Genomic DNA, 13,542 nt, shown 5'->3' with positions numbered 1-13,542 from the left:
TTCTACTCGAACAGCCCCAACACCCTTTTCCTTTTTTTTTTTTTATCATCGAGGTTGGATGGCGGGCTGGATCGCCAGGAAATTTGAAACTGAGGGAGAAGCATCCGCGATAAAAGTCGAAAGCTCGGTGAAACGTTCTCTTCGACGATCGAATTGCAACGTGTCGCGCGGAGATCTCCGAGGAAATTGCGTTTCGATGATAAACTGTGAGATTTTTAATATTTGGAAACTATCGTATGATTACTAATGATTAATCGTATAATACGTCTGCAATTTTCGCGAGTGGAAAAAATTATTCGACGTTTTTAATCTCAAAATCCGAGATGCAATAAGTGTTGTAAAGATGTAGATTATGTGTGAATAATGCAAATTAAGGAATAATATTCTTAATAATTGAAGAACCCGATATTTTAAATTTTCAAAATTTTGAGAAAAATTCTAAAAATGCATTTTCATTTTGACACTGTATTTTATAAAAAATAACATAAAAGATAAGGTTGTTATTTTATCTACTATTTGAAATACAGATTCTTTTATTGAACATAATAAAATTATGATTATAAAATAAAACAAATTCTTGGCAATTATTTTGGAACAATCAACAAGAGGAACCCTCTTGCATAAATTAGAAAATTTATTAAAAATAGTACTCTATTTCTCGCAAACATTTACAATATCGATAATCGTAAAATAAAAAATTTACGAAATCTTTTGATTCTCCTAGGACAGTTCGTATAATTTTCATAATTTCTCGTACTAGCTCGTGAAAAGAGATCAAAAGGTATCAATTTAGTGCGTCGACAATGCATCGTTTGTTCAGAGTTCATCCATCGGTACATGCAGCTCGTTTCGCATGCCGGTGCAATTCGCAAATATTTGCGCGACGGAGGAAGGATTGCAAAAACGTGGAGTTCCGGCAGAACCGGCTCTGAGTGTACAATACGTGCGCTCATAACAGGATATTGGATGTTTCGTGTAAATGAACCATTTGTACCGCGCAATGTTTCGCTCTCTTTCTTTCTTTCTCTCTCTTCGATCCGTTCAAGTTTTTAATCGCTTAAAGCTTCTTTGAATTATCGATCAAAGTAAGCTTGAATTTTTCCTCTCGTTCATCATTTCATTTCAGAGAAATGAAAATACGCGGATGTTATTTGAGTTATGTTACACGGCTACTTATTCAGAGGAATTTTTAATTACTATAAAAGAGAAGTAATTCGTGGCAGAAATTGTACATATGACGGGATTAATTAATTTTTATACGATTAATTTTATGTAGATTTATTGTGTTAAAAAGATATGAAAATTGAACGGAAAATCGAATTTTTAATTACGTTAATTACAAAAGCAATTACAAGTTTAATTAATCAAAGGATTGTATAATTTTTATGTAGTTTAATTTTTTGAACGAGCGATTGGAATAAGAGTATGAAAGAATATTCATTTGCGATATTCATTGTGTAATATAGATTATTATCAGAATTTTTTCAACATTATTAATTTTAAGATTTGTTATATTTATATATTATATATTTATAATTTTAATTTTCCTCTAATTATACTATATATTATATGGTATATACTTTATACGTATATTTCAATATTATCAAAATTTCTAGTAATTCTAACATTCGGAATTAATAGAATTCGCGTAGAACGATCCGTACGAAAGTTCATTAATTATTATAACACACTGAATTATTAAATTATCAGCGGTTAACCAATATTTCGACGCAATTTAGAACGTAAACTATTATATATTAATCGAAATTAACAGTTAAATACCTATAGATATTTTTAGAGGAAATTACCACTTTTCACATAATGATATAATAGATCATAAAGGAAAGTAATGTCTTTTAATTTTTTAGAAGAGCAATTTCAAAGTTATCTATAATTGAAATTTATGATTAAATGCTCCTATTATAAAATTTAAGTTTTTTATTTCTTCTTTATAGAGTTTAAAATATATGAAACTTTGTAAAGTATAATGAGTTATATGGAGCAAATTTTGTTTTAACAAAATATCATTCGAAGTAAATGTAATCAATGCCCAAAGTTTTAATGACTTTTCCAATTTTTTTAAAACTTGTTAAATGAAAAGTATTGTTATTAATTCTTAGTATTCTCCCATACTGTCATAGAAATGAAAAAAATATACACTACTCACAAATTTTTATTAAAATCAGAATTTTTAGTTCAGATGAATTTCCTTGCCTAAGACAAAATTTTCCTTTTTTTTTCCTGACCGGTATATCCAATAACCTCTTGGTCGGGAATTATAAAGAAAAACTTCGGCACGAAGCGAATTTCCGCGAAGGAGGAAATAGAGGGAAAAAAAAAAAAATGTCGAAATTACCGGATGGAAGTTTTCAGGAAAATATTCCTGCAAGGGTTCTCCGCATCCAATAAAAAAAGCGGATGAAAGTGGGTGTACAAGTTTTCTCGGTAAAGAAATTTCAAACACTTCGCGTTCTCCGCCCTGTGCAAAGAATGCATCCGTGCCTCCGTTGTTTTGGCGTTCTACTATATAACCGGTGTTACACACTCGCCGCAGTTTCATTACTCTTTCGTCGTGCCGCCCAATTTCGACGTGCGGACTGCAAGCTTTATTACGTTCTCTCACCGTTATATCGCTGGACACTGCTGTTCACGTGGCTGGAAATCGTGCTTAGCTCGAGATTTTAAGGTTGGAACGAAATTTCTTTCTTTTTCTTTGGGTTTTCGTTTATTTTTATTGGAAAGGGGGTTGAATGTGGAATTTGATTGGATCATAAAAATTTATGGTAGTGTTTTCTAACATTTTTTTAACTATTTTAAAGACGCTTTTTAAAGATTTATCTTCTCAGGTCTTTTTATGCTTCAAAATGTATTAACGTTTTGCATTTTTTTGATTTTTTCGAAGAATGTTTGTTAGAAGAATGAAAGATGATAAGATATATGAAAATATAGTATAGAAATAAATTTATTACATATTATTATTTTATTAGATATACTTATATGTTTTGTAAAATAATTTAATAAAATGTATTATATTTTTTCAATATTCTTTATTCGCAATTTTTCAAATTCTCTATTTTGTATCATCAATTTTAAATAATAAAGAAAATACATTATATAAATATATATAACAATATATATATAAAACAATAATACTGTTTGAAATTTGTATTCAATAATTTCACTTTTTTACAATTTTTAAGAAATTAACAATTTCTCTCTTTTCAGGTAACTATACGTCTTTGTAAAAATTCCCCTTTAAAGTTGGACGCCATCTTGACCGGAATCATAAAGGCTTTACGAGGTGCGTAATTAAAGCTGATTATCTTAATGGCCATTGTAACAGCCAGATATCGGTCCCGTTTTCTCCCTATAAATACTTACGATAGGCTTTTAATTGGAATTCATGGGCTCGAATGCATACTATTCTCATACGATAATCTTGGTTGTATCAAAGCGATATCGGGGACTAGAGATGAGTATACCTACCTCTGTTTCCAGGCAAACGTGATAAACGTATCTCTTGAGAAGGTTGTTGCACAATTACGATAAATCCTTAAGGGAGACGGTAATTAATAGTTGAAAACAGGCCTTGTTTCCTTCGTTTGAGCTCTTGTAAATAGGTGATTCATGAAATCGATTTAATTTTGTATTTTTTATTATTTTTTATCTTTTTATTTTTATCAAGAGTTTTTGAGAATTCATTGGAAACAGGTTTTGAAGATGCATGAGAACGTATATTTGGATTTTAGTAGATTCTGGACTGCGTTCTTGGTAGTGAATTTAAGGAATTTGAAACGTTTTTGAGGAATTTCTTCTTAGAAATTTTTCAAATGTTTCTTCAATTATTTTATTCTTCTATTAGGTTAATAGAGAGATTAATAATAATAATAATTTATTAAAATTATATTTTAAAGAAATAATATGGAATGATGATATTAGTTATTAATTATATTATTATTATAGTTATAATATTATTATAACTATATAATTATTATGATGTAATTAATGCAACATTATTTTATTTTTCCTTAGAGACTTCTCCAAAAAAAATTTCTATAAAGAAAGCTAATATAAGTCTAAAAAACAAATTCTTAAACGCGATATAGTATGCAAAACAACCTCATCAATTTCCATCATACCTTTATTCGAAAATCACTTATCTATCACGATCAAAGCGTACATATTATCTCGTAACATCAAATCCTTTATCGAGGACAACATGAATAATTAAACGATCCCTTAACAGTATACGTATATTTACACTACCTGATTTAACTCGTTTTAATTTTATTAACAATGATAACTTCGATGCTGTTCGATTCTCATAAAGGAACATTAGCAATTTTCCATCGTACGACAAATGATTCTATCCACTTTTGAAAACAAAGCCTTCTACGTTTTATCATTTAGAATAGTGGCGAGAATCATGCTCGAAGCGAAGAAACAACCCGCGACTGACACTTGCAAATGACGTTAGTCCCGTATTAACTCTGTCCGCGGCGAGACAAAACGTCTCACGCCATTTTCCAACTACGGAGTCGTCGTTGCCTCCGTCGTCGTAAATTAGTTCCAAGTTAATCGGTGACGGCGTAGGGTTGCGAGCACCAGCCTCTTCTGGAAAGATGGCCGCGCGAAAAGAGATAATTTGCATTTTAATTGCGCCAGTCTGCGCCACTCCACCCCTCTCTGCACCCTCGTCCACTACGTTGACACAACTGCACCCTTGCAACTTGCACACCGTGTCTTTTCTCACGTTACCACGCACAAAAAACCTTTGTTTCGAGGGTATTGTACCGTATACGAAGAACGGTGAATTAAAGATGGTTACCTATATCTGGATATTTTTATCGTAGCGATTTCGTATTTATATTAGTAGATTAATTTGATTTGATTTCGATATTTTTATTATGTCGTGATCGAATTTTTCTTTTTTATTTATTGATTTATGTGATTTTCATTTTGTTGGTATCGTTAAGATAATTTTAAATTTAAAATTTCATGAACATGATTCTCACGATCTATCTATGGAATTTTAATGAAATTTGAAACGGAATGAAGGGAAATTTTGAAAACTATAACAAAAAATAGTAGAAATATTTATTTTACATGTTTTTAATTTCTCTTCGTATCAATTATTAATTAAAAATTCGCGAGCAAAATAATAATTTTATTTTTAAAATAAATTATATATAAAATATATCAACTCGAATCGTAAGAATGTTTTAACGAGCAAAAAACGAGCACGAATATTCCATTTGTTCAAAAAAATCAAAGGGCGAAAAGAAATTATCTCCAACCGCGACTCTCCTCGCTCCATCTCCTTTTCTCTTAAAACTTTCCATTCGCGGAATAGTAAAGAAAGAGGGGACAGGAAAAAAGGAGGAAGCGTTTAATTGTAAGTACATTCAATTTACCCGGTCGATCTCTTTCTCTCGATTTCTTTGAATTTCTTCTCCGCTCCATCGAAAAGGGTGGCCAGTGGAAGTGGTAGAAGAGACGTGGAATAACGGGAGAAGTTTACGGAAGATGCTCGCGAACTTTAACTTCCGCCCCTCGAAATCCTTTGCATTGAGACCATTAATAAATGGGGCTGTTCAAATAAGTTGCGTAGAATAATCAATAATTCGATGAATTATGGAGAGGGATGAATGACTCGGCGAAAGTACGAGGGATTCTGGTTTCTCGTGATAATTTCTCAGCCAGTGCTGGTTTGTTTAAAGGGAGAGAAAGAGGTATCGCAGATTGGAAAATAATTGAATGCAAATCGATGGGTATTTTAAAGTATCGATGTTCCAGAAATTAGTATAAAAGAGGAGGAGAATGAAAGAGAAGGTTGGTTTTTTTTTTGCTCTCATTTTCAGTGTTTTTCCAATTTTTTTCAATCAGTAATCAGTTAATTATATTTATTTTATGAAACGAACTTAAAAAATATCGATATATTCTTCTAAATAATTATTTTTTCATTTTTTCGATAAAGAAATTACGAGTCGAATTAGAATATAAACAAAAACGATTTGATTAAATTTCTAAGTACACGTGGCTTAAAACAATCGATCATAGCTTTGACTCAATTGAATTTGTCACTAATGAAATTTTAAATATATCTAATTTTATTCATTTATTCGAAAAATATATTTTATAAAAACGTTAGTTAAAATTTTCACCTTTGATTATTTTTTTTTAATAAATTAATACATTATATATAATTAATATATATCTCAAAAAGTAAATTATAAATAGAATTATAATTTCTTATCATTTCAATTTTAACTTATTTAATATATATATATTTATATATATATTAAAATAAATAAATAAATATATATATATATATATTTTTTTTTTACTTAACATTTAACATTTACATATATTTCTTATCTCTCGTATAAGAATCTTCTTAACATAATTAAATGCACAGACGTAGTATTCCTTAATTTAATATTCTTAAACTTAAATTCAAATTGTTAGTCCAATATAAAATATAAAACGATCGAACTTTCATTTCATCCAAATTGTTCACATTATCAAGAAATAATAAGATACAAAGTTATATAATAATACCACAACACCACTTTCCACTGAGTCACTTTCTTCATGAAATTTTTATCGAGACCTATCATCGATGAGGCCTGATTAAATATTAATCCCCTGATTCGATTCACTTGCACCTTAAGTGTCGAGAGACCGTATTTTCGTATTCTTGGCAAGAACTACCACGACTTGCGACTGTCACTTGAATGGTAGCTGGTTTTATGGTGTCCTGGTTCCGCCTGGCCCTAGTTTTACGACTTCTCCCATTGGCTGCAGCAGTTACCTTATAGTTACGCCAAAGGTCGATACGCTTCCTCCTCGTCCTCCCTTCCTTTCTGTTCGATATTTCTCTTGGCCACTCGAGAAACCACTCTTAAAGGTGGATCCTTCCAAATCTGGCTCACCTTGAAAACGTGAACGATTTCTTGCTGAATAATTCGCCAAGAATTTTTTACATATTTCTCTGCAATTCAGAAACATCCCTTCCAATTTTTATTCAACATTTAAGAGGACATTTTAAACTTTTAAGAAGAGAATTTTTTCAACTCTCTGGAGAGAAATTTCTTTTTCTGGAAAGAATCCGTAATATCGACGATTATTACAATTTAAGTTTCACTCGTTCATTCAGCAAATCACGCATCATACTAATTAAAATGAAAGGCAAGGGCCAGACCTTTGATAAACCACTTCTGCAATGCAAACAAAACGTTTAATTAGATCTGAGGAGATCCACCAATAAAACCAATTACCAAGTCCCTAAATACACCCGTTGCCCCAACAGGCGCACCAAGGCACGTTCCCACTGCTGGTACTCGCCTTCCTCGTCTTAGCTTCGTTGCCAATCTCTCTGCTGCTAACAGAATTAGTCCTCTCCCTCTCAGAGTTGAGCGCTTCCTTTTCCCTGCCCATGTCCAGGCTGCCGCTCCTCACGGTCCTCATCGAGGTCAAGGAGGGCCTCTTCTTCGCGTTAAAATATAGAGACACTCTCCTTAACTGCTCCTTCTTCGGCGAATCTTGACCCGACGAGGACGACCTGCTCTCGTTCTTGTCCTCTTGCCCCTCTGACGTAGTCGTCGTCGTGATGCTAAGTCTTCTTGTCTTCTTTCGAGCGGTCATCTTACCCGGAGATTCGGGCACCTCCGACGAGGTGATGCTGCCCTGTTTCTTCAATCTCTTCTGAGCAGTCGGCGACAAAGTCTGTTCCTTGCCAACATTTCCTTTCTCCTTTCTGATCATCCTTCTTCTACGCTGCCCGTTTGGCGTGCTGGGCGCGCTCTCCTCATGGGACAACGCGTGCTCGTCCTCGTGATGAGAGTCGCCGTCTATGGAGGTCTGAGTCTGGGCCGCCACCTTCAGCGCCAGGTTGTCGTAGTACATCATTTCCCTCTGTGGATACATGGAGCACCCCCTCGAAAAATAGGACACGTTCTGGTAAATGTTTTGCCCGTGCAGATATGGGTTCGGGTTTAACCTGCGACCAGCATTGAATTCGTAAGGCGTCGACGGGCCTATGAGGGTGTGGGGGCTGGGTCTTTCGAAGGAAGTCACCTGGATCTGATGCTTGCTCACCGGGGACATCAGTTTTCCGTTGACCAATTGATTGGTTGGGATGAGGAGACGGTTTTGATCAGTCTGCCTGTACTTGTCCCCGAAAAGTGTCATTCCCTTTTTGAAAGTGGAGGTTTCAGGGTGGGGCGTTGGGTAGTAGCACAGGTTGTCGTCGTTCACTTGGACCGACAGAGGTCTGGTGATGTTGTTTTGGTTCATATAACCGGCGGCCGCCTCGAAACTTCGTAGAAAGGGATTCTTGAAAAGTCGATAGTCTATAGTAGGTAACTTTGGGATCTCGGGCGTGTCGGGGCTGGCCGCCTGCTCAAGAGCAGCAGGTACTTCCTCTGCGCGTGGCGGCTTCAAAGTTACGTTCAGATACGATTTGTACGGTTTCGAGTCTGATATATTGTCCAAAGTGTTGTCGCTTCGGGTCATCTGTTGCTTGCCTTCAGTCTGATTGGCAGAGACAGGCTGCGACTTGGTGGACAAATCTTGCCACGACATCGACTTTGTTAATTGATTACCGGTGCTAGATTTCGCGTTCTCGATCAGCAAATTATCCGTGCTCAGGAACGTTCTCTGTTCACCTTTATTATTCAGAAAATTGTCCTCATATGGAACTGCTCCGTTTACATACACGTCAAGTGATCCTTTCATCAATTGATTCTTGAGGATTATAGTGGACCCAGTCTTGTCGCTGCTCGAACTATTCCCAGTCCCAAGGTAACTGATCGTGGGCGAAGATTCGTCGTTCTGTTTCTTCACTTTCGAAGGCAATGGGGCGAAAAAGTGTTTCGGTTTCTCGCTTCCCGACATAGGACTCTCCTCCTTCTTCCTCCTCTTGGCTTGATCCAACGAATCCTTCAAATTTCCATTCGTGCTCCATCCATTCTCGACCACATTCTCCATATTCTCGCGCGTACTTTCAGTTACATTAGGGTTGATCGTGTTATTCGTTATCATCGAACCATCGATCTTTCTTCTGTGGAAGGTTGGCAAAGCAAAACCACTGATCATCTGCCCAACAGGCTTCGTCTGATCCTGACGAATCCCCGCAAACGTCTGCACGCTCGTTAAATTATCATCGGTTGTTCCAAACGTGGCCACCTGCGTTTCAGGTATCATAACGTTGCTCTGCCAGCCTGCAGGTGGCGCGTGCAATATCTGGTCGTTGATCTGATCCACGCTTGGGCCACCCAGGCTCACAGAAGACAACAGTGGATCTATCGGGATTATAGGATCTGCGTTTATTGGCGAGCAGGGAGTAGTTAGCATTGACGCTGGTTCCGTGGACATCATCAGATTCAACGTGCTTGGAAATTTGAAGGGACATTCGGTATAGTAAGCTGGACTGCTTAGGCAAGTCGATGATTGATACGCGCCAGGATAGAAGGGGACGTTTTCGTGAAGTTGCCTCGATTTTAGGATGGAAAGAGAACTTTTCTCCTCTTTGAATTGCGAATTATCTTCGGAAGAGATCTCTTTCTTGTCTCTTTTAGGCTCCTCTTCTTCGTCGACCACTGAAAGATCGTCGAAGTCCACGTGCAACCTGTGCAGCGCGCTACTCGCCATTTTTTCCGTGGAAATTTTTTGGTTCTCCGCGTTTTCTAGTTGCTCGGGTTCCTTAGTCGCATCCTCTTGCCCATTCTCGCTGAATTCCTCCCCTTCCTCGAAAGAGTAATCTGATCGCACATCATCATCCTCGTCGGAGCGATCCTGAAATAGATATTATTTTTTTAGTTTTTGATAAAAATTTTTTCTTAGAATTTTATTCTAATTCTATTACATTTTTTTACTTTCATTTCTTTTCATATTAATCGTACGATATTAATATACAAATATTATAATCTATTAATTAATCCTAATAATTTTATTATATTTATTTAGTTCCTTTCGATCAAAAATTAATATTCGTCTTTTTAATAACATAAATATTTTTTGAAGTTGAAAGGCACGAAAACTGGAAGATTATGATAATTGGATTAAGGGGATGTTTGACGCATCAGCGTCGATATTCATTTTCATGATGTAATTCGAAGATTCGTACATTAATATCCCATCAGTAAGCTTACAAACCATAATTCAACTTCGAAAACAAACTTCGCTATCAATCAAACGGCCGAAATCCCTAAAATCGACGCATCGATCACTCATCTTCGCTAATCCACCCAACTTTGGATATCCTCCCTTACCTCGTATTCTTCGCTTTCTCCGCGGCTCTTCTGTCTCTTCAGTATCTCCTCGAGCTTGTCGTACTCGTCTCTGAGGCTCCATATCTCTCTACGTAGCTGCTCGTTCTCCCTTCGCAGCTTCTTGATGTCGTTCTGACCTGGAACCGAAGAATTAAACGTCATTTTGAAGAACAATAAATTTCGTGCGATTCGGTTTTTCTTCCTGAAGATCGTTTAATCTTTCAATATTTATATATCTCATAGATTGTCATATTTTTTTTGTAATTCAAGATGATTTAACCTAATTTTTTTTCAGATAGAATTAAATGATTGAATAGAGAAAGGTCACATTTCCAGTGACACATTACTAGTTTTTTCATTTATTGTTTTTTTTTTATTATTTGATTTTTTATTATTGATATTTTCTACAAAAAAGTATTAGTCTATTTAAGTTCAAGAATCATTAGATTTAAAATTAAAAGATATTTCAAGTTTCATAAAATTTATCATGTGATAGATAAAGAGAATACGAATACTAATTCATAACAAATGAAAGTTTTTTATTCGAATCTTTATAAAAATTAAAAGTTAAACAATATATATGTTTCAAAAATTATCATTATCCTCATGTGTTAATTAAACCGAAATTACAAGCAAAAAAAAAAAAAGAAATCGAGAATTTCAGAGAATTTTATACGGTGAAACAAACAAATAGAATAAAATTTCTTTCTTTTCCTCATAAAAAAAACTTCCAACTCGATCTCCATCATTGAAGGATTAATCACGACTCAAACAGTTGGGTCACGAATCGACTGGTCTATTCCACCTATCGATACGATCGATCATTGGTCAGAGCTCTGATCTCTAAACCTTCGTCTTTCACTGCGTTAAGGAACCGAGTTATAAATCACCCGAGGGTGAGATCTTCCAATTACTTAACCGAGAGATACGAATAAACTTTCAGCGAACTCATCGAATTGGCGAATATTCGGCCAACATTCAGAAAACAAACGAAAATATCGCGATAAAACAAATGTCTCTAATCCGAAATCATTTAACTTTTATTCGAAACATTTTTTAATATTTGCATGATATTGCAGAGAATGTTATTCAGACACCCGATATATTACATAATCGGTTATTAAAAACAATCACGATATTTTAAATAAAAAAAATTCAGTGCTTGAATTTTTCAAAAATTAAAAAAATGATAAAAAACGCACTAAAAATGGAAGTATAAAAAAGGTAGAAGATAAATGTGCAAGGAAAAAATATTTAAATTTATATAAATTGTGAAAAAAAAAGTTTTAAAACTCTAAAAAAATGAGAAGAATGATAAAAAAATAAATAGGAGAACGGTAAATGTATGATAAATCTATAAAATTCTATAAAAATCTATAAAAATTCCTTTTAATTATATTCTCTTAATAGAAAATCGAATTTTTGGCTTTGTTTTATTGTTCGAATATTTTGGAAATTTCCAAGAATTTGATGTTAATTCTAAGAATTTTAGAAATTCTCAAAATTTGATATCATTTCCAAGAATTTTAAAGATTCCGAGAATTTAATGTCATTTCTTGGAAAAATTTTTCCATTAATCTCTTAACATATCATATTCTTCTAATACAAAATTTTTGGATAAAAATTTTATTATCGTTCAGGAAATTTCGATCTTAATCTTTTTATTAAATATCTCGTTTTTTTTAATAATATTAAAAAATGTTTCAAATAAGAGTTGAATGGTTTCGACAGGTCTGATGCCCTCAATTTTTTTGAAGGACTCATAAACTTAAACCATAATTTTATTTTTTTAAATGTTATCATATATTTTTTAATAAATCAATCTATGCATCTTAGCATTTTCTATAAAAATGTATAGAGCCATTTATAGTAAAAAATCATTAGTTTAAAAGATATTTAATTAAATTTAATTATTTTCTAAACTACAGGTTTTTTTTGTATATACGGTTTAGTACTTTTTTATAGAGAATGTTAAGAATTATGAATTGATGTATCAAAATATAATTCTATTTAAAAAAACAATATTCACATTTATAAATCCTTTATATTTGTATATATAAAAAAATAAATAACAGAATATGCTTCTCTCAAATCTCAAAAATTTAACTTTTATTTAAAAAATTTTTTAATATGGTTAATAATATTGATTTAATAATATTATTTTATTTTAATAATTATATATTAATATTATTTAAAGCAAACAAAATATTTTATATAGTAGAAATAGAATATATATTCTTGAATTATTTAAAAATTTTAAAATAATTAAATATGCACAAAAAAATTTTGTATTTCTGACAGAAAATAAGTGTGAGAGAAATAAATATCTAAATTTGTATATATATTGTGTATATACTATGGAAAAAATGGCATCACTAAAAAAAATAGTAAAAAAGTAAGTATGCCAACGGTAAATATATGATAAGTGTTCATTAATTTGGTCATTTAGAAATTTCTAAGATTTTGACGTCATTTCTAAATTTGAGAGATTCCAAGAAGTTCAAAAATTACTAAAAGTCCTTCTATCAACTTGAAAAAAGAATTAATTAATATGTGCCAAAATGAGAAAATACTGAAATAATAATATGGGAAATATCTATTGGTATAAATGGTAAATATTTTTAATATTTAATAAATTTAATAAATTTTTAGTGCCACAAAGAAAAGTAGCTATAAAATAAGGTAAGTAAATGAATGATAAGTTGAGATAAGTATTTCTAGAATTAAGAAAACTGTTGAGAAATACTTAATACCGCAAAAAGCAATAGTTGTAAAAAAGTCAGTATATATTTTTCTGTGTTCCTATATTTGTATTCTTAATCCTGAATATTCCTGTGTTTCTATATTATTATTATTCATATTTCTTAATCCTGAATATTCCTGTGTTTCTATACTCCTATTATTCATATTCCTTAATCCTAAATATTCCTGTATTCCTATATCTCTGTTATTTATATTTCTTAATCCTAAATATTCCTGTGTTCCTATACTCTTATTATCCATATTCCTTAATCTTGTATATTTCTATATTTCAATTATCTATATTTCTTCCTTTAGAATTAAGTAAACTGTTAAAAAACAATTAATCAAAAAACAGTGAAAAAGATAAGAAAAAACAAGGTAAGTAAAGATAAGTATTTTTAGAATTAAGAAAATTGAAAAATATTTAATATTTCAAAGAATAGTAGCTATAAAAAAGTAAGTTATGAAAGATAAATATAGAGGTAAATATTTTACAAATGATTTTTAAAATTTTCGAAAATTTTGA

General features: G+C 32.5%; 2 protein-coding genes across 4 annotated transcripts in view; one reads left to right on the top strand and one right to left on the bottom strand.

The window, feature by feature from the left end:
- The window catches only part of LOC102677061 (tyrosine-protein kinase transmembrane receptor Ror-like), a 282,377-nt gene that overhangs the window by 59,052 nt on the left and 209,783 nt on the right, over positions 1–13,542 (top strand).
- LOC102676470 overlaps positions 6,387–13,542 on the bottom strand; it is a 37,204-nt gene continuing 30,048 nt past the window's right edge. For all 3 annotated transcript variants that reach the window (XM_006616949.2, XM_006616950.2, XM_006616951.2), the window contains exons 2-3: positions 10,275–10,411; positions 6,387–9,798 (exon numbers count right to left, since the gene is read on the bottom strand). In XM_006616949.2, coding sequence (XP_006617012.1) covers positions 7,288–9,798; positions 10,275–10,411 — 2,648 coding nt within the window. In that variant the 3' untranslated portion in view covers positions 6,387–7,287. The remainder of the gene's footprint in view (positions 9,799–10,274; positions 10,412–13,542) is intronic.

The sequence above is a fragment of the Apis dorsata genome, unplaced genomic scaffold (genome assembly GCF_000469605.1).
Source record: "Apis dorsata unplaced genomic scaffold, Apis dorsata 1.3 scaffold_291, whole genome shotgun sequence".
Taxonomy (NCBI): Eukaryota; Metazoa; Arthropoda; class Insecta; order Hymenoptera; family Apidae; genus Apis; species Apis dorsata.
Note: the sequence above shows the minus strand (reverse complement) of the source record. Positions and strands in the feature narration are given on the sequence as shown.